The sequence below is a fragment of the Leopardus geoffroyi genome, chromosome D1 (assembly GCF_018350155.1).
Source record: "Leopardus geoffroyi isolate Oge1 chromosome D1, O.geoffroyi_Oge1_pat1.0, whole genome shotgun sequence".
NCBI lineage: Eukaryota > Metazoa > Chordata > Mammalia > Carnivora > Felidae > Leopardus > Leopardus geoffroyi.
In genome coordinates this window covers 53510552-53531710 of record NC_059329.1, presented here as the reverse complement: position 1 = coordinate 53531710, position 21159 = coordinate 53510552, and the positions used below count along the sequence as shown (strand labels likewise).

The 21159-nt window shown below is 47.1% G+C and overlaps 1 protein-coding gene across 6 annotated transcripts in view; it reads right to left on the bottom strand.

Moving 5' to 3' along the window:
- TENM4 (teneurin transmembrane protein 4) overlaps positions 1 to 21159 on the bottom strand; it is a 2911279-nt gene that overhangs the window by 126868 nt on the left and 2763252 nt on the right. For all 6 annotated transcript variants that reach the window (XM_045483835.1, XM_045483839.1, XM_045483838.1 and 3 more), the window contains 2 exons: positions 20643 to 20837; positions 14680 to 14880 (listed from right to left, as the gene is read on the bottom strand). In XM_045483835.1, coding sequence (XP_045339791.1) covers positions 14680 to 14880; positions 20643 to 20837 — 396 coding nt within the window. The remainder of the gene's footprint in view (positions 1 to 14679; positions 14881 to 20642; positions 20838 to 21159) is intronic.

The following is a 21159-nucleotide window of genomic DNA, read 5'->3' as shown; positions in this document are numbered from 1 at the left end:
TCTCTCGTGTGCCCACTACGTGCCAATCCTACAGCAATGGGATCTGATGGTGACCGTGCCAGGCATGGTTCTTTCCTGACCTCAAGGAGTTGACATTCTAGCATGGCAGACAGACATAACTGATATCACTTACACGAGTTCACATGTGCAGAAGTAAAACTTCTAGCATAGCGTCTGGCACGTAGTCAGGGTATAATAAATTGTGCTCACACGTACTTTTGTGAGAAAGAAAATGATGTGTAGTAGCATATGCACGGGACTGACGTCAGAGCATCAGATATGAATTCTGACTCTGTGACATATCCAATACAAGTGAGCATTTGATAAGTTCCCGTTGACCTTCACCTGATACACATCAGAGCTTTCTGGCTGATAGCTGGAGGGGCTGGGACCTGAGAGGAATCCTTTGAAGTACTATGGAGAACACAATCCGTAGGGTAGACTTGGGCTCCGATTCTGACTCCCCAGCTTCCTTGGGTCCTTGTAGAGTCCTCAGAGAATTATTTAATCTGGGTCATACTTCTGCACTCCCCAAATGAGGAGAGTAATAATGGTCCCCCACTGGTTGAGTGGTGATAATGGAAGAAAAGGGTGCATGTGGAAGGCCCTGGGTAAGCTATGCTATGAACACAACTCATTGATGAGGACTGAAGACCTCTTGTGTCATCAGAGCTGTACTTCTTGAAGAGGAGCATCTTCTTGAAGAGCAAAATATTAGCTTTTGTAGTGATCAGCCTCAAAATTTAGGTATGCTTTCTCTAGTTACCTTGCATGGCACCATTGGCCAATACCATTGAAACCCAGGAAGAAGCTGTTTGTATTTACAGCCTTGGCTTCCTCTTGAAATCACATGAAAATCCCAAGCTGTCTTACAATTTTGATTCTAAGCCTGTAAAGTTCTTGACTGAAGCATACAGGATCTTGGAGATGAACCAGGCCAGGCCCAAGAACACATTAGCTCTTCTCTGAGGGAAAGCCATGCCTATAGCTCTTCCCTTCTGCACCTCTGCCTTGCCTCACCCCTGTACATGCCTGTCTTTTCTCCAGACCAACAGCTCACCTAATGGCAGGCTTTAGCTTTTTCTCATCTTGGTTCCCCCACAGCAAGCACCAGGCATGGCACAACATGAGATTTCAACAAATATTTGTTGAAAAAACAGATGAATAAAAAAAACCCAAAAAAACCCAAAAAAACAAAACTTCACAGAAGAGATGTTAAATTACTTGGGCTTGACTCTGTCTCAGGGTCATATTGTACAAGAGTTATTTAGTTAGATATATTTGCACAGGGGCTCAGTCCCCTTTGTGCCTAACTTTCTTAGAAACTCAGCTGCAATCTCTGACTGAGAACTCTGTAATCTTAAAGGGCTTCAGTCCTTACACTCCCATGCACACCTTTCTTCCTACTGCTTCCCATGTCATACCCATTCTCCTTCCATGACGTGGAAGTGAGTAGGCACATGAGGAAGAAGTGAAAAGAGTAGGGAAAGATAGCAGGTTTGGCTATTGGTTAATTGTGCCCCAAAGTGTATACATAAGGGAAAAAGCTGCTCCAGGCTCCTCTCATTAAATGTTAATCCCTATACGAGCCTGGATGAAGCCTGGGAACTAGCACAGCTATGTTTTAATTTGTCTGGACTTATTTTACAATCCTGTTCATTAAAATAGCTGGTACGGGAAGCTGTGGCGTTCCCCTAAAGGGACAGACTTACATATATTTTTCTCATAAAATTTCTGCGACTTGGAAAGATGCTCAAAATTGCCACGAATGAGGAATGCAAGGGTCGCCGCCCAAGGATCTGTGGGCTTTCCTGCTGAGCAAGGAACAGAGGCAGGTGAAACAGAGTCTTGGCCCCATGTGACCTCCTGAAAAGTCCTTTAATAAGTCCATATTTAGCACTAAAAGGGATAATAGGGAAAATTGTTCTATTTTGCTTAGGCCTTGAGGTTCTTAGAATGCCCTTAAGAAATTTTAATAGAGGGTTAAATAATTTTAAATGATTCCTGCTAGGATTTTCTGTTTTATCACTAGCTCTTCGGAATTAGTGCACAGCTCAGGAATTTCTCTGAAATTCTGGTACACGTTAAGTCTAAGCCACACTATTGAAGCAGAAATAAGGAGAAAATGTAGAAGCCTTGCAGGTGGCCCACAAATAATATCTCATTAAATCCTCACAATGGCCCTGCAATGGTATTTTCATTACTGTATCATAGCTGGGGAAACAGCTTGGAGGGATTAAGTGACTGGCTCAAAGGTAACTTAGCTAGAATGACAGGTGGCTATGATTAACACAGCTCTTTGGCCTGTGATTTGTGTGACCAAGTTGAGGTGAAACCTCAGTTGTAATGTGACACATTTCAATGACTGTTAGTTACATATTAGATCATTGCCCCAGCTAGAATACAGGATCTCTGAGATCAGTCAGAGTCTCCTTCCTCACCCTGACCCAGTGTTTACCATATTAAGTACTTTTCCTTTTGTTTGTCTGTTTATCTGTTTGTTCACCTTCCATATGCCCATCTGTCCATCCATCTATACAATCCACCCAATCATCTAATCATCTATCCAGTCACTAGGCCATCAGCCTGTCTGTCTGTTCATCCATCCATCCATCCATCCATCTATCCATCCATACATCTGTCCATCCATCTATCCATCTATACGTCCGCCCATCCATCATCCATCTATCCATCATTCATCCATCCATCCATCCATCCATCCAGCTATCATCCATGCATCCAGCCATCCAATTGTGTGACTTGGACAAGTTACTTCACCTTTTTGTGCCTCAGCTTTCTCTTCTGCAAAATAGGGTTTATACACTAATATCTCAGGTTCATCTGTGAGGCTTAAATGGACACCTTACAATGTGCCTAGTATCATACACATCTTTTATAGAGTAAACACTGTATGGCAACTATATCATGTTTATGTGCTAGAAAGATCCAGGAGAAGGGAGAGTTTAATGATTCTGGGGAGAGCAAGGGGATGATGTGAACAACCGAGGCACCTCTGAGCAGCTAGAGAGGACTAGATTTGGAGCATAATCTGAGGGACAGCTCTTTGTGGGCACCTCATCTTCTGGGGAGGGATATGTAGGCCAGGACCTGTTTAAGGGACAGGCCAGGATAATGGTAAAGCACTTTACCAATGGCTTCAATGTTCTCAGTGAGGTCGGAATCTCTGCTGACGGATAGAGGTGGACATTTAAAGAGCCCTTGCGGGGAACAAGAGCAATAACTCCCAAAGTATAAGAAGGATGCAGCTGGAAGGGCCCAGGAGAGGCTAAAGATCATGAGCATGAGGTGGTTTGGCTTCCAGTGCTCAGAAGCAGGCTGTAAGCTGAGGGATGGTGAGTGGCTGGGATGGGCCTGGGTTTTGCAAGGTGGATATGGACCCAGGTAGAGACAAGGGAGCTGTGAGTGATGAAGGAGAACAGCTGGAGGTGAAGGACCATGGGACTAGGGGAAAATGATGGAGAAGGAGGGTGTTGGAGCTGGGCAGGAAGTGGCCTGCTTCTGACCAGGGCATTTCCCTCAGGTGGGTTTAGGGGTAAGAGAGAAAACAAGGAGAAAAACTTAGAGGACCAGTTTTTGTGATGAGAGCATAAGAAGACACTTCAGAGATGCTCTAGCCATTCTGTAGACAGGAAAATGAAGGGCCAGAAGAGAGGAGTGCCTTGTCTGTCGTCCCACAGGGACATGCGTGTCAGTGTTTGAGCAAGAACTTAATGGCTGACTTAGGAAATAGTCACATAAGGGGCCAGCTAGACAAATGGCTGAAGCGGGGCCTTACAACACACTGTGGCCCCTCCTCTGTGCCTCTGTACCAGCTGTTTCCGTGGTCTGGGTTCCCCTTTTACCTCAATCTTCAAACGTTCAACTCTACATTGGCTTTGAGTTCTGGCTCCTCCTCTTTGAAGCCTCCTTCTAGTGTTCCATCTGGCAAGAGTTTCACCTCCTGCCTTCCCAAAGCACTTGACACGAACCTTTCTTTATCAGGGTAATTAGTCTGTCTTGCCTCCAGAGCCCTCCTGTCACCAGATTGATCTCTACATTCCCCAGTGAGTCTTACACAGGAAATGTATCTTCTGACTGCGTCAAGGTTCTACCATTTTGCACAGAACAGAGGCTGGGATTCACAGAAGCTAGTATAAGGGCCTCCTCTGCTACTTCCCAGCTATGGGAAACAAATGTAGCACCCCTCTGAGCCTTCTCTTTGTCATTTAGAAAATGACAATAATGATACCTAGCTGCCAGAATCCTGAACTTGATTTAAAAACATACTGGGCACCTACTATGTGCCAGATACTCCTAGAGGCTGGGGATTCAGAAATTATATTAAATTATCTCTAGGCTCAAGGAACTGAAGTCTACCCATATGTGTAAAGGAGCACGAGGCTACCACCATGCCCAGCACACAGTAGGGTAATTACAAGGTACCTTTCTTTCCCGTAGACAGATATCTCTGTATTTTGAACAAAAGGGTTTCGATGTAGCACCCCCCCCCCTTCCTCCTTTTCTCACTAAATTGGGAAGATGGCTTTTTAGTCTCAGTGCAGGTTTCAAGAAGCAGCCAGAAGGGGAGGAAGGTACAGGAAAGGAGCCTTTGACTTCCTTACAGTAATTAGTGTCCCCTTGACATTGAGGTCAAACCCAAGCCACTCTCCCGTGCTTTTCAACTTCCATCTCTATCACCAGAGGGTCAGCGCTGCTCCCAGCCACCGCTCCATCCCACAGATCTAGTTGGAGGAAAGCTAATGAGCCTTGGAAACCACATGGCCTTTCACCTCACTGGAGGAGCTCGGGAAGCTTTCAAACCAAGCAGGAAAGTAGATTCCAGGATGTTGGTGCATAGCACGCTCCACACCTATTCCCCCAGAACCAGAATTTCAAGCTTCATGAAGCACCTATCACAGGAAGTAGTAAGCCACTGCCATTCATCTTAATTGGAGGGTATCAGGTGTCCTGATTGGAGGAGTTCAAACTGAGCTTGAGGGAGGGTTCCAAATAGGGTCTGACTTTGCAGAAGGATAACAAGGCAGGAAAGGGCTGGTGAGCACAGAAGCCACAGAACATGCCCAGGATGTGGGGTTTTGGCCAGGGCTGGAACACTACCTACACCCCACAAAAGGGCCCAACTGGATGAACTGAAGAGACAGTGATGTTCGGTCCTCTTCCCAGAGACCCCCGGCCCTGCTATCCTTTATGAAAGGCCCATCTCTCCACCCGATCACGTGCCCACCTAACTGGCTCCTGGACATATCCACCTAGATGTCCTCCTGGCTCCTCCAACTGCATGCCAGTGTTAGAGTATGCTTTCCAAAATCAAACCTCACATGTCACACCTCTGCTTAAAACTTTTCAGTGGCTCCCACCGACAGATAAAACCTAAACTCTTCCGAGGCCATTCACGACTGGATGCCTGCTAACTTCGCTCACCTCTTCTCCCTCTCACTACCGCCACCAATATCCTAAGCAAAGCCACTCCAAACTACAGGTTTTCCCTGGAAATGCCATGTGCTGTCACATCTTTGTGCATGTTGCAAATCTCTGACTTCTACAATGGGATGCTGCAAGGTGCTTGTCTCTTCCTTCTATCTCTGCCAACTCAAACCCACCTCCATCACCCACCTTAAATCCTGCTATCCTCCAAGAAGCCCCCTGATCACCCCGGCTGAAAGCAATCACTCTTTTCCTCGAACCCTTGTAGTATTGCCAGTTTACATGGTTCTTGGCACTGGTATCCAATGAACTGATACCTTGTGAACCTCATACCTGAGTCATCAATGGGATCAGCATAAACCTTGGAAACGGCCAATGGCACAGTTATGTAGAGGATAAATATGGGCTCTGAAGTTCGAGACGGCTGGATTTGAATCCTTATTTTCCCAGAGTGTCTCTGGGCAAGTCCCCCAGGCTCTCTGAACCCTGATTCCCTGGGAACAATACCATCTTCAGTGTCACAAGATTCTTATTTGTTGTCTGAATAAATCATGAGGCATACACATGAAGAAGCTCTGTAAAACGTAAATAAAATCTCCATTCAGAGAGCAGTTATTATTTTAAAATTACAAGTTATATACCAGCGGTTTGATTCAGGAAGACAACCGGAGATTGTGTACAAGCCATCGGCTTGGGCGTCCAAACAGAAACCTGATTCTGAAGCCCAGTTTCAGGAGGGCTTATATTTACATACTGAAGAGCTCCAATTCTGATAGAAAATGTTCTGGGGCTGTCAGGGGAAATTCTACTAAATTACAAAGCTGCCAGCTCCTGGTTTATCAACCTTTAGCTCTGGCACTATTTAGTACTACGCCTGTCTGGGCCCAATTTCCCAGTCTTTGATTAAATGTTAGGAACTGACCATCTCATTGTGTCTGAAACTGCATGCTACTTCCCAGACAACTGGTGGGCTCTTCTCTGCTTCCTTCCAACGCCTTCTCTTCCTTCTCTGCCTCAGTGTCAATCTCTCAGATATTTATTATTCTGAACTTTGATTTCAGGCTACCACTTGCTGTTGGGAAGGGGTACAGGAAATGTCAAGTCTCAATGGATATTATTCCTCGGCTGAAATTCTAACCTCGGGTTCCTCTTCCTGTAACATACCTATACAGAAATAGCCCGGCCTGATCATTTCCTTTTGATGTTTAATTGGATGTCGGTGCTGTGCTTTCTGGGCTGAGAAGCTAATGCTTCTCAGAGAGAGAACAATTCCGGCTATACACACGAGACCTGTAGCGGGGAGAATGCTCTGCGCTGAATGTAATTTTCTCTCCCATCCATGAACAGAAGACAATTTCTCTGGCATTAAAGCATCTCACTCAGTCTTTCTGTCATTAATAAGAATCAAATTCTGTTCCCTCAAATTTAAATGTAATTATATTTGCCTCGTAAATAAAATTGAATTACCATTTTCAAAATTTAGCACTAATGCAAATGCTATATTTAGAGCTTTAATTTTTTTAACCCTGTTACTACTTTCGACTTATTATTATTATTTTTTAAACACTGGGCTTATTTTGCTGTCAACTGTGACTTAATTTGATAACAGAGCGTCTCTGTTCCCTATCTTTCCAGTCATATTTGTTGTTAACTATGCTTCGTGGTTAGCTTGTCTTTTTGGTAGGGGAAGAGAGTATAGGCAACTGGCAGCTCAGAGGATCTGAGTTTGAATTCTAAAAGGTCCGCCCTAAGCGAAGGAACCTAGGCCAGGATGGGCTGAGAGAGCTAAAGAGTGGGCCCTGACATGGAGTCTGAGAGAGAAACCTTCACTGTGCATTGGAAATTTTTTTAATCCGAGATTTGCAGCAAGGCATTCAGTAGACCCCAGGTTTGGACCCTGCCTACCTTTCTGGCCCAACTAACCGCCCCCCCCCCACCCCCCTGCTCCACCGCCCCAGAGCTCTGAGTCTCCGGTCAGAGAAAAGATTTTCCAGAGGCCACTCCTGCATATCTGTGTACTTCGCACATGCTGTTCCATCTGCCTGCACTTCCCCTGCCCCTTTCATGTTCTGGCTCACAAGTCTCCTCCCTGGGAAAGACTGTCTCAGCTTCTGGCCCCACCATCTTCTGGCTGAGCTCACTGCTCCTGCCCTTGTGCTCCCAAACCCCATGCACATACCTCAGTCAGAGCTCTTATCACACCACTTAACTAGGTGTCACTTCCCGAGTGGGTGAGGTTCCCTGATCCTGGGTACCCAGAACAGCGCCCAGCACACAGGGAGGCCTAAAAGGGTCATAAGTGAATGAGGTGGATATCTGTGCCTGTCGGGCAGGTGCAGAGCTGGAGCTGTTCTGGGATGCTCTCTCTGTGAGGCTGTATTCCACTCTGGAATTGAGCTCAGAAAGCTCATTATGGAAGCTGATGCTAATGCTGTTTGGCCCTTGTGCTGTTGTTTGGGGATAAATATGTCAGCACATTGATAACTTCATCTAGACTCAATGACCAGTGATGGGAGCTGGTGGTAAAGAGTCAGAAACCACAAGGAAACTGAGCCTCTGAGAGAAAGCAAAGTTGTTCAAGGCTACATAGACTCAAATCCAGGTCTGGATCTAAACCTTCACTATATAAACTGTCCTCAGACTTAAATTTGCAAGAGTCTAAGGGACTATTTGGATAATTTAGATTTAATCATGCATTTTAAAAACACACTATTTATTGAGTGCTTACTGAGTGCCAGCACCATGCTAGGCATATTATACATATGCATTAAAGCTAATTTAAAAAACAACCCTGCAAAGCAGGTACCGTTAGCTATATTCTTTGGATAAGCTCAGTCTTAAAGCTCTAGCTTGCTCCCACTCTAAATCCCATGCAATTCTTTCTGACCGCATATGCTACCTCCAAACCTGTACCACAGAATCTCTAAAAGATCTCTACCTGTTCTTCCATGAAACTCAATTGCAGTGAAATGACAAGAATCATAAACCACCAGCATGGGCATTTCACAGGCAGAATCTGCCATGTATCGCTTCTATGAGCCAGCAACTCAAAGGGATAAAATGCAGTGAGAGGACCCTCTCAAATAAAAGTCATTTATGGAAGATAAGATTGGAGAGGGCTCACAGAGCAGTGGAAATGATGAATGAATTTATGAAGCTGAGGACGGAGGCTACTGGGCTGGGGTGGAGGGGAAGGAAGACCCGAGGGAGAGCCAACAGAGGGGCAAACGATGAGTCTAAGTGACCACATTTGAAATGGTATCCTGGAAAATGTCACAGAGCTTGAAATCCTCTTTAGAAGTCCTGAGGCTCTGAAAGAAAGGTAGACTCTTCCAATTGTAAGGACGATTTCAGAGAGGTTAAATTCCTTCCCTTTTCTAAGGCAGCTCAAAGCCAAGAGGATGAAAAGCCAGCTAAAGCATATGGGGGAGGTGGGAGAGTCATTCTGCTCAGCAAGGCTGCTGAGTGGGCCCATTTTATGCAAAAGCGGATGAGGCATCCAGCCCAGCGTGGCTGCTCCCCAGGGAAGATGGCCTGAAGGAGGTGAAATGATGCCAGCTCCTGTCCAGGAGGGGTTCCGGCCAGCCGGCACGGCACATGAAACTAACATGAGCTAGGTCTGGAAAGAGACAAAGAAGGAGCCCAGGGATTTGGTTTTAGCCCTTAGTGCATGCGTGTGTGTGTGTGTATGGCGGTGTGGGGGCACACTGGGGTGGGGAGGAGGGTCCTGAGAGAACAGATTAGACCAGTAGTGTGCTGGGATCTTCCTGGGCAGAGCCAATAGCTTTTTCTTTGATGTGCCACTGGGTAAGTCATCGAGTAATCATCGAGAACCTAACCCAAGACAGGCCCTGCACTAGGGATACTGGCAAACCCTGACCTCATGGAGATCACGCTCGGCAAGAGAAAGGCTCGATGATAATACATTGCTCAGTATGCCACAGAGCTTGGCAGAGGCCCTAGAGCCATATCCGGTGTGAATCTGGACTCTGCCACTCACCAGTGGGGGGAAACTGGCAAGGAACTGAACTTTTCTGAGCTTCAGTTTCCTTATCTGGAAAATGGAACTAGTAATACTTTCTTCCACAGGGGTTTGTAGAACCTTAATTAAGATAATGGTTGTAATACACTTAGTTCAGTTGGTTTGGTACATGGTAAGCCCTAAGAAATGGGTGGCTCTTTAAGTGATGCTCCATCCTGTGGCTTATCAGGAAAAAAGATAAGATCACTGATAAGGAAACACCTTTGGATGGAAAGGGGTCTTGAGGCCAGAGCTGAGGACTTAGCTTTAATTCACACTCTGCCACTGCTAAACTGATTCACTCTGGACAAGTCATTTCAGCTTCCCAGCTCTTTAACCCTCTGTTAAACCACAGCACTGGCAATCACCATCACCATCACCACTACCACCATCCCCCAGAGACCAGAGAAGCCAAGTCCTGCTGCGCCCGGAGTTGAAGACACAGGTGTGCTGAGGGTGGGCCACAGGCATTCGTCCCAACAATTATCTTACACTGTTTGTCAGGAAGGAAGATCACTTGAATGAGGCAAGATTTGGGGAGGAATTTCTGAGATGAGATTGGAAGCCAAGCTACTGGGAACTCAGGGGCCTGAGTAAATACTTGTGTAAAATCGGACTTCACTGTTTCCACAAACAGTAACCAAAGTGCTGGGGAACTTTGTCGGCTCACATTTCATCACAGGCTGGTCGTGGAGTGCGGGGCGTGTCGATTTCAGATGCTTTCATTAAGTCTCGTTCTCTGGGCCAGTGAGACATCTCTTCCTTCCTCTGAGGGCCATTTGGTGATTTCTGCCAACTTCACAACCCATAGTTCGTGCCGACGCTATGAGGAGCACTGAGGACGGGCTGCAGGCCTGCGGCTCCCGATGGGAAGGCTCTGGGCAGTATCTGTGCCAGCTTGGCCATACCAGGGGCAAATAACACCATACGAGGAGAGCTGCCTCTCGACAGGTGTCTGACTTGGGCCAGACACCGTGCCGACCACCATACCTACACTTTGTCACTGAATCCTTACAACAATCCTTACAACAATCCTGTAGGTGATTTTACCTTTATGATAGAAGAAGAGAGAATTCAGTAGGCCCAGAGGGGAACATTAGGACCTGAGGTTCCTGGGTGGGGAAAAACATCTATTTTGGAATAATGCTGGGAGTGTCTGACCACAGCAAACTTCCTCAAGCATAAGGTTCCTCTTAAGAATGTAACAGATCTCACCCATTCCCCCTCAGGCTTCCCTCAGGAATTTGACAAAAGACCCAAGCATGGCCTTAGGCCACCACTCATACAGTGGAACTGAGCCAATCAGGAATGGACCACCCAGCACCTAGAGCTATTAGGCCAATAAGGGTGGGACCTGAGAGGGAACAGGGGTAGGGGAAGGCTGACCAAAACCTTATGACAAGGACCCTTGCCTACTGTCACAGGCATTCACGTCCTAACGTCCCCCCTCTGTAAAGAGAGCTTTCCTACTATTCTTTCTTCCTGATCTTATACTCTAATAAAATTTTGCCGATGCGATGCTCATTTCGTGTCCACCTCTTCGTTCTTTGAGGCAGCAAGACAATGAATCCCACATACTGTGGTAAAGAGTCCTGCAACACCTTGAAGGAAACTAACTGCAACTTGCTGCAGCCATCGTACTAGCGGGGAGCAGATTTTCTGAAAGTCCAGTGCCTGTCCCACCACCATGTAGCTAATTCCCCTAGCGCAGAGGCAGTCCCTCAGCTCCAGCACCACCCAGTCAATAAGGCATCCCTTGCTTTGCTTCACGGCCAACGCTCAACAGCTTCCAAACAGCTTCCACTCAGTGCAAGTGCCCTTGGAAGGGAGGTAGGAGAAAGATACCAAGTGCTCACTCTATCTAGGCACTCTTCTACGTGCGTGCACACATTGTATAATTTAATGGTCACATAACCTTCGAGGTAGACACTGTTATTATCCCATTTTCAGATAAGGAAGCTGAAGTCAAGAAAAGCCAGTACCTTGCCAAGGTCATCCAGTTAGCACATGGCAGAGCCAGGACTGAGCTCAGGCAGGTACTGCCTATACAAAGCAGGGTTGCAAGAGAGAAAACCACCTTCAAAGTGCTTCCACTAGACTTCAGACTGGTTTCTGGAGGGGAGGTGACCGCTGAGGAGGAACAGTGGCCTGTGGAGAGGCAGCACAGAATACCAGGAAGCGGGCTGGGCCTGGGCTCCCAGGCTGAACTTGGGCTGCCAGCCTCATAGGGCACCAGCGTGCCTTAGGCAAGTCTGCAACCCCCTGAGCCTCAAGGTAAGAATGGGGATGATGTCATAGCTGGCCACCCTGCCTACGGGGCTGTTGTCCTGTGTGTGTGTGTGTGTGTGTGTGTGTGTGTGTGTGTGTGTATGAGAGACAGACAGAGACAGAGAGAGAGAAATATCTCTGTATGCTGTGAAGTACTCGGCAAACACAAATTGTTATTTGCTATCGCCAGGGGAGACGGTACTTTTGAAGCCATCTTTGAAATTCCTGGCCTGGTGGCAGTCGTGACACTGTTTCAGTCAGTTGCAGGTTAGAGATTTACAAACTATAATCCACATTTCTGAAAGGGCATATTTCTTCTTGCTTCTATCAAATGTCTTCATTAATATTGAGGGCTCTCATCAATGGCTGTTTTAATCATAATTGTAATAGCAGCTAACATTTACTGAGCCCATATTACGAGCTGAGTAGCATGATAAGTGAGTTTTTAATAACATCTTAAACAATTCACCACATAATAATTTTCCAAATAGTAACCCCAGAAGGTAGGTCCTGTTAACCACCTCCATTTTACAGCGTAGGGAGGTGAAGGAACTTGCCCGAAGCTAGAACTAGTATGTAGGGGGGTCAGCGTTTGAACCAAGGTTTGCTGGGATCAGGGACGCTTCTCATCACTCCTCTGACCGTGCGCAAGAGGCCATACACAACTGACACCAGTTATGGGGAGCGATACACACGGTGGAGGAAGACAAACTCTCACGATTCTATTTAAAGTCCCTTCCAGTGGGTCTGCTGTCTCCTTTTATGGGACCAACTGAAGAATACTTAGTGATCTCACTCAAAGTTACACCTACCTCTGTGAAAGGCTGTGGCGTTTCATCAGGGATTAACAATGCATGGACACTTATATACCTATCATAAATTAGCTTTGTGGCCACATAACAAACAATACAACCCAGTGTAGCTTTGAGAGGACCATTTATTATATCGCTATAAACAGAGCTATATAAAAAGAATTATTCCTAAGACCCTGCGCATCTGCGTTTGCAATCACGTCTTAACACGAGCTTTGCAAATGAGGATAAAAAGTCCAGTTTAGACTGCATACTGAACATCAATTCTCCATTCAAGGGGGCAAGGTAGTTCAAAGTATTCCAGAGGCACAAAGGCTGCATGGATCTCATTTTTGCCAAAGGTCCTCAACCATCTTTCCTGATCACAAAGGGGACTGCTAACACACAACATGATAAGCTCATTTGGGCTTCCCGTCGTTTAAACAGTGTGGTGTGGTAGAGAAAGCAATTTAAGTAAAAAAAAAACAAAAACAAAAACAAAAACCATAGCTAGAGATGCTGCCACTTTTTAGCTGTGTGTCCTTGGGTAGGATTACTTAAAAATTTTCTGTGCCTGAGCTTCTCCATCAGTTTATTTCTCTTCATTTGTTTCTTTGTCGTCTCCACTCCCTTCGTCCTTCAATGCAAGTGTGACAAAGATGGGGACTTTCTTATCTCTTTATATCTCTGATTAGAAGAGTCCCTAGTACACAGTAGGTGTTCAAAAGTATTCATTGAGTAAAGTATTCTGTAAATCAGTCACACAGGGGCGATGATACCTTTCTCACGGGGTTTTCACGTGTCCACTGTTTATTTTTTAAAGTTTCTTTATTTTTGAGACAGAATGAGCAGGGGAGGGGCAGAGAGAGGGGGAGAGAGAGAGAGAGTCCCTCCGCTGATAGCGTGGAGCCTGAAGCAGGGCTTGAACTCACGAATCATGAGATAATGACCTGAGCTGAAATCAAGAGTCAGACACTCCACTGACTGAGCCACCCAGGCGCCCCATGTGTCCACTGTTTAAATTAGATATTAAAAGTGAACACACCTGCCATGTACCAAAGCTGTGCTAGGTAATTCACAAATTGCCATTTAATCATTATTTTGAGAAGGTCTATGCTTAATTGATTGAGCCACCCAGGCACCCCAAGGGTCTAAAAAATCATAAAGTGCTTACAGACAGAAGGGTGCCAATAGAATTATCCTTTGGAGGTTATATGTATAAACCCTCTACATATGAACCAAACAGTAAAACCAAAAACACATTTAATCATGCATTCATTATCCATTCATCAATATTTATTGAGCAGCTGTAGTGATCCAGGCCTGTGCTGAGTCCTGGGCATATAGGGTGAATAGACATGTTTGTTATCTTCATGGAACTTACGGGCTAGCAGGGGGTCTGGCCACAATGGCAGGTAGGGACTAGGTCACAGAAAACCTTAAATACTACACTGAGTTCATGGGGCGCCTGGGTGGCGCAGTCGGTTAAGCGTGCGACTTCAGCCAGGTCACGATCTCGCGGTCCGTGAGTTCGAGCCCCGCGTCAGGCTCTGGGCTGATGGCTCAGAGCCTGGAGCCTGTTTCCGATTCTGTGTCTCCCTCTCTCTCTGCCCCTCCCCCGTTCATGCTCTGTCTCTCTCTGTCCCAAAAAAATAAATAAAAGTTGAAAAAAAAAATAAAAAAATAAAATAAAAAAAAAATACTACACTGAGTTCAGACTTCATTCTGAAGAACGGGTGAAACTAAAGGGTTCGGCAGCTGGGACCTGAGTCCTTTAAAGCCCCATCCCTGCAGATCTCACCAGGCATGCTGTTCCCCATGGCCCTGCCTCTAGGGATGACCACCATAACATGGGAGATGAGATTTCAATCTATTACTGTAATTCACATGGTTACAGGGCAAGGGTTTGACTCTGGGTTTGAACGATGTGAAGATTAGTTTCTGAATCCTCTGCCCATCTAAAAGTAAGGGTGCCGAAGGATGGAGTTCAGGGAAAGAAGAAAAGCACGCAGAGATGTGGGTCACCCCACTAATACATGACAGAGAATAGGGTCAGACCACTAATACTGACAGAGAATAGGGCACGAACCGTGAACATGTTACAGCGGAAAGCCCTTTCCTCCAGCCACGCCGTGCCCTTCTCCCCACACTCACCAATGGAACAGTCATGTCCAGTCCAGCTTGGGTCACAGCTGCAAAGGCCGGTGTCTGGGAAGAAGGTTCCGTGGCCTGAACACTGGTCCAAGCACGTGGCTCTGGGCGTCTCACAGTTGGTGCCTCCCCATCCCACGGAACAGTGGCACTCGCCTCTCACGCAGACACCCCGGCCTGAACACGTGGGGTCCATGCAGTCCACTGTGACACAAAGCAAAGGGAACACAGGTGAGCATCTGATCAGCAAAGGTGAGGCTTCTTTAAGTGAACTACTACACTTTGTAGTAGAAGGGCTTGGTAAGAGGACACAGATCTCCTGAGGATAGGCCACTTGATACAGTAAAGAGGAAGGATTTTAGCAAGTGGTAGACCTGGGTTCCCGGCTCTATGGGTGGCTGACTGTTTACCAGTCAGAGGCTCGGTTCCCTTGCCTGTAAAAGGTGGATACAAATCTCTACTTCTTGGTTTGTTGGGGTGATGGAGTAAGAAATAAGTAAGACGGGTGCCTGGCTGGCTCGGTCGGTAGAGCATGTGACTCTTGATCTCAGGGTTGTGAGTTCAAGCCCCAAGTTGGGAGTGGAGTTTACTTAAAAAAAAAAAAAAGAAAAAAGAAAAAAAAAAAAGAAATATTTATCAAGTGTTAGCATGGTGCCCTGTGCCTGCTACGTCTGTAATAACTACACCAGTTAGCGGACAAGACGTTGTTTTGTTCACTTCTGTGTATCCACCTCCTAGAACAGTGCTTAGCACATAGGTCCTCAAGAAATCTTTGTCAAATAAACTAATACTGTTTACCACTTCATAATACAGTCTTAACATGAATGTGGGACTAAAAGAGATTCCCTAATTTAAAAGAGAATTTATTTTGCACTTAAATTCCATTAGATTTTATCATCTTGCCAAAGTTCTTGTGACTGACACAAACTTTCAAACCTCACTTTCCAGAGGGCAAACATTTCAACGACTATTCAAAATTACATGTGGGAGCTTTACACAGATTCTCCTCATGTACTGGGTGAACTATATAGCTGTAGCTCACAGCCAAACAACCCCTGCTGGGCTATTAGAGCCTAAGGTCAAAGTGGTCTCAAGAGATCAACCCAGGAAGAGAGAAAGGAGAATAACATTATGGGTGACCTGCTCTGTGCCCGCACTCTAGGAAGTGCTTTACATATAATATCAGATTCAGTTTCTTCCATAACCCAGTGAGGTACAGATAAGGAAATTGAGGCTCACAGAGGCAAATAATTTAAGCCAAATCATACAGTTAACCCTGCCAGAGAGGAATCTGAAGGCGCGTCTGTCTGATTCTGAAGCCAATATTTGCTCCTGCGGCTGATTTTCCTAAATCAAAGCTTTAGCTACGGGGCTACACAAAGTTAACAGAGACCTCTAATCTTCCAGAAAGCACTGCACAGAAAAAACAAAAGGAGAGTAGGCAAAGGTTGGTCCAACGTTATGAAAAAGTCGTTGGATCTTTTATTTTAGGAAGGCAGGAGATTCCACTCCTCTTGCAACTGTAGGGGACAGTGGTGTCCTGGCAGGGGCTACAACATGCAGCGGTTGGAAAAAGGGTCAACGGCGCTGTGATGGGTGTGGTCAGCTTCCTCCTGGAAGGAGCTCATGAGGAAGCCCTATCTATGCTCCACAGGAAGGAACCTGGCATCGGGCCTCTGAGGCCCTACGTACGTCATGGTTCCATGACCCGTGTCAAGTCCTGGACCTCCTCTGAAATTCCCATGTCAAAACTATCGACACCTCGGTCGCTCATGAGGACACCGAGGATTTGAAAGGACTGAGTGAACTGTAAACTGGCAAGAAGTTACTTTTCCATCCTGTCAGGATATTCAGCAGTGTGACGTGGGCACACTGGTCAGAGGTGCTTTTACTTTATTCATTTATGATTCAGACAAGCTTTTCGTTCATTTACGAATCAAATTTCATAACCCCACATATTTGACTTTGGTGCAAAAGACTGGGAAGCCTGGCCTGCGGATGTTAAGGGTCAGACACAAACGGACAGAGACCGTACAAACGGCTACCTTCTGGGAACAGAATGTCTGTTTGAGGACCAGCTTATCAAGACAGTTCTTTTACTTTATAGGTTTTGAAAAGGGATTTCACCTTACTGGACTAAATGAGAAATCAGAAAGTCAGAAGGGAGGAGCAGTCATTTGCTAAAAACAGAGTTATGAGAACAACAAGAGCAACAACAATAATAATAACAACCAGTATTGAGGTAGTCCTTCTTCTGGGCCATATTTTGCTATTAAACCTTCTATATACATTATGTCATTTAACTTTAGCCAAAATTCTTTGAGGTAGATACCATTACTATCCCCATTTCACAGAGGAGGAAATTAAAGCACAGAGAGGTTGAATAACTTGCCCAAGATCACACAGGGTAAGTGGAGGGATTTACATTGGAATCACTCTTTCTTGGTACACATCTCTTGCTATTTCCTCTGTAATCTTACTGGTTCAAGAATATACACATACGTGTATACGGACATAAGTGGTCAAAACATAGAAACAAAACCAAAATAAAACAAGAAAAGAAACAGAACAAAGTGGAGAATTAATAAAGCCAAACGAAGGCAAAGAATCTTCTCTTGCAGTCTCTGCACGCTACTTAACAATGGTTAAAGCATGACCCGTTGGAGTACCTGGTAATTAAAAATCATAAAAATAATAATAGTGATATATTTTCATGACTAGCCTCACATCTCAGAACCTCAGAAGGATTATTCTGGCCCATTAGGCTACTATGGTAATTCCCTAGATCCAGACAGCTTTCCAATTTGACAGGAAATGACTCAGCAATTCCTATCCCGAGGCCTATAAAGGTATTTCCCGTTCTGCGAGCGCCTGGGCCCAGGCTTCGGGTTGAAGCAGTCTCTGAGGCACCCTCGAGGTTGAATCTATAAATCTGCGCTGTTAGCGAGCAAGCCGGGAGGGCGCCAAGTTTAGCAAGAGGCCCTTGGCGTCACGGCCCCATTCCTCAGACACAATAAGTCTGACAGGGACCCAGGAACCAGCAAAACCAATCTCACGCTCTCAGAAGATGGTCCAGGCGGGGACGAAGGCACTGCTGAAAGGACTACCTCCAGGCAGTAGTCATTGCTTCTGAAGGTCCACCTGGAAAAGTGGGTGGGGCGTGTGAGGGGAGTTTTGAGGAGGACGGAACCTCCAGGAAAGGCCTCTTGGCTGAACTGGCCGAACTCCCTGCAGGGAGGACAACGTCCACAGCCATGATCTGTGCCACCAGGATGCTCTGCCAGAGATGTCCTCTGTAGACTCTGGATCTGCTCTCGCTTTCTGGGGCCTCTGGTTGATGAGAACCCTCGGGTGGGATTATTAAAGTTGTCTATTTTCTATCCCACCAGGGCAGTTTCACAAATGATGCTTATTTCCCTGGGAGCGGTGGGTGTCACGGGAAGAGCCAGCTGGCCAGGGGTTAGGGAGGTCTGTGCCAAAGGAGCAGGGGAGAAGTTGGCAGGGAAGTGGGCTGAACTTTGTGTGGAAGACAGTCTAACTCAGTGTCCGCTTGGAAGAGGGGCCAAACGGTACATTTGTTCTCCTCTGCGGAGCTTGGCATTCAAGCCAACATTTCTGGCAGAAGCTTAGGCCATTAATGAAATGATGAGGCCTGCACGAGCTGCAAACACAACTCTTCCCCTAACACGGTCCCCGCTTCAGTGACCACACCAGCCATTAGCCGCTCTTCAGGACCACAACACAGTGTCTCACTCTGCCCGGCAAAAGGCCTGAGGTGGTCTCTTCTGCCCCTCCCCCGACTCCCTCCAAGCGTCCTGTCGGCGCGGTTTTAAAAAAAATAGGGGGCAATAAACCTCAGAAGGAGGAGAGAGGGGAGAAAATAAGCTTGTTAGCTGATGTTTTATAAACGCAGTGAAAGGGAGGAGAAGAGAGAGCAGCGGGGAGTGGGGGGCAGGGGGGGAAGGGCAGGGAAGACCCCGAGAAGCCCCCATTATAAACACAAGGACACTGCAATGATGCTTCAGCAGAGAAACAGAAATAATAAAGGGAATCAGTACCAGATGGCCCTCCTCAGGAAAGAAAGGAGTGAAAACGCTTCTTTTCGAATAGATCACGTACATCAAAGAGGTTAACAACGTTTTTTCCCTCTTTGTAAGTAACCCTGCCCGCTGGGGCACTGCCCAGTGCCAGCTGAGCTGGAGGACGATCTGCCTCCTTAGCCCACATAACACGGTGGGGTTGGGGGAGGGGGGCGGCCCCACAGCCTCAAGAGGAATCTCTTTGTTTTTCTTTTCTTCTCGGGGTCTTCGCCTCAAGTGGCTAAAATGAGAAGGGAAAGCAGATGAAGGTCACCGTTGTCACGAGAAAGTGAAGTTCCTTTGTTCCTGAGGCTGGCGCTCCTCCTCTCTCAGACGGCCCAAAGTAATCCCCAATCCAAGTTAATAGGTCTGAATCGGGACCCCCAGGCACACTTGGGGTTTACAGGCAGCCTGTCTCCAAGAAGCACTGCTTTTCAGACACTAATCCCTTCCTGTTCCCCGCTCCTTTAAAGTGGGCCCATTCTACCGGCTCTCCTTTGCTTGCATCTTTTTTAAGAGAAATGATACCTTGAGAGGGGCCTGTGTGTTAAATCCCAAATGGGTTAGAAGGCCAGCTCTCCTTGGAGCCTCCTCCATCCACGGAAGAAGATGCCAGCGCCCTAGATGGTGGGCAGTGGGAGTGAGGGCCGTTAGCTTTGTCCACCAGTTTCAACAGCGACATCCCCCCGTTTCCAAAAGACCTTGGATAAAGTGAGTGGGGTGAAACAGGAAATGTGCTTCAACTGTCCCCAGAATAATACTAACAATATAAGAGCTAACATTTACGGGGCATTTATGATGTGTCAGACACTGAGCTAAGTGCTTTACATGGGTCATTTAATTCAATCCTTATGATGGCCCTCTGAGGAAGGAATTCCCATTTTGTTGATGAGGGAAGTGAGGCTAGTTTGTGGCACAGCCGGCACTCAAACCTACATCTGGTTCCAGAGTGTGTGCTTTTACAAGCCACCCTATATTGCTTGTGAATAAGACCCCTCTCATCTAGAAATCCCATGCAGTAAAAAAGAAAGAGGGCTCTGAAGTAGTAAGACATGGGGTGGGTCCCAGCCCTGCCACCGGTTAGTTCCATGACCACAGGCCCACCATCAGTTAGCTCCATGACACTGGGTCTGCCACCAGTTAGCTCCATGGCCATGGATGGGCCCACCCCTGGTGAGCTCCATGACCATGGGCCTGCCACTGCCTCTCCCTGGGCCCCGGGATCTTCATTTGTGAGACGAAAATGCTCACTTACCTCACCAAGTTAGACTGCCTGGGAAAGAAATGGCAACACTGTTAAAGCGACAGCTCACTGTCTAGCCTCCACTACACGATCATAGTTTACTTTATGGAGGAAAGAGACATACTCACGAGCATCTACGAGCCACACAACACACGCCTGGGCTAACAGAAGGCAGAGGATGAAGGCCTCTAACAGACATGCGGAGCACATGAGCTTAAAGGGGAGGAGAAAGAACCTGGGCTGAGGGACCAGAAACACTGGGCTCAAACCCAGCTTTGCCACCTACCAGCTGTGTGACCCTGGGCAGGTCATCTGACTCTCTGAGTCTCGGTTCCCCTAAGTATAAAACAGAGATATTACCCTACCCTGCTGGGTTTGAGGTTAAATGACAGAAGGCTTCTAGGACAGAGCCTTGTGTATAGGACGGGCTCCACATAGGACACTTCTCTTCCTTTCGCTGCCTGGGACTCTGATTTGCCCGTCCTCTTCCGTGTGGTTAATTCCTGCTGCTGATGGGGGCCTGGCTCGGGGTGGGGTCCCAGGGCTGTCCGGGAGCTCTCCTCTGCTCCCTGAAGGCCCTCCCCGCGCTGTGCGCTGACCTCTGTCTTGGAGCAAGGTGCTGGGCCGCCCGCCTGCCGTCCTACCTTCCTCGCAGCTCTCGCCCTTGTAGCCAGGGTTGCAGATGCAGGTGCCCATGATGCAGGTGCCGTGGTTGCTGCAGGCCACGTCGATACACTGGTTGGTGGGCACGTCGCACTCGGCGCCCTTCCAGCCGCTGTGGCACAGGCACCTGCCCTTCATGTACTGGCCGTTCCCACTGCACAGCACGGGGCAGGAGGCTGGGGAGACAGCACAGGAAGTCTGGCATGAATCAGCACCCTGCACACCCCACCTGCCTTTGTCCCTTTCTCCCTTCGGCCTGCAGGCTTGACCAAGAGCCTCAAGTGCTTTGCTACAATTCCCATCTGTCCGTGTCTCTTGCTTTGTTTCACTGTAATTTAAACACATCCGGAACTGTAGGCAAAGGTGTGCAGTGCAGGGCCTGGGGGAGCTAGTGCCGGTGACCACCGCTTTCCTCCATCCCCGTATAATACTGGTGCAGCACGGTGGTCGCCAGGACCCTTATGCAGGAAGCTTCCATCTGTTTCTTGGTCTTACCGG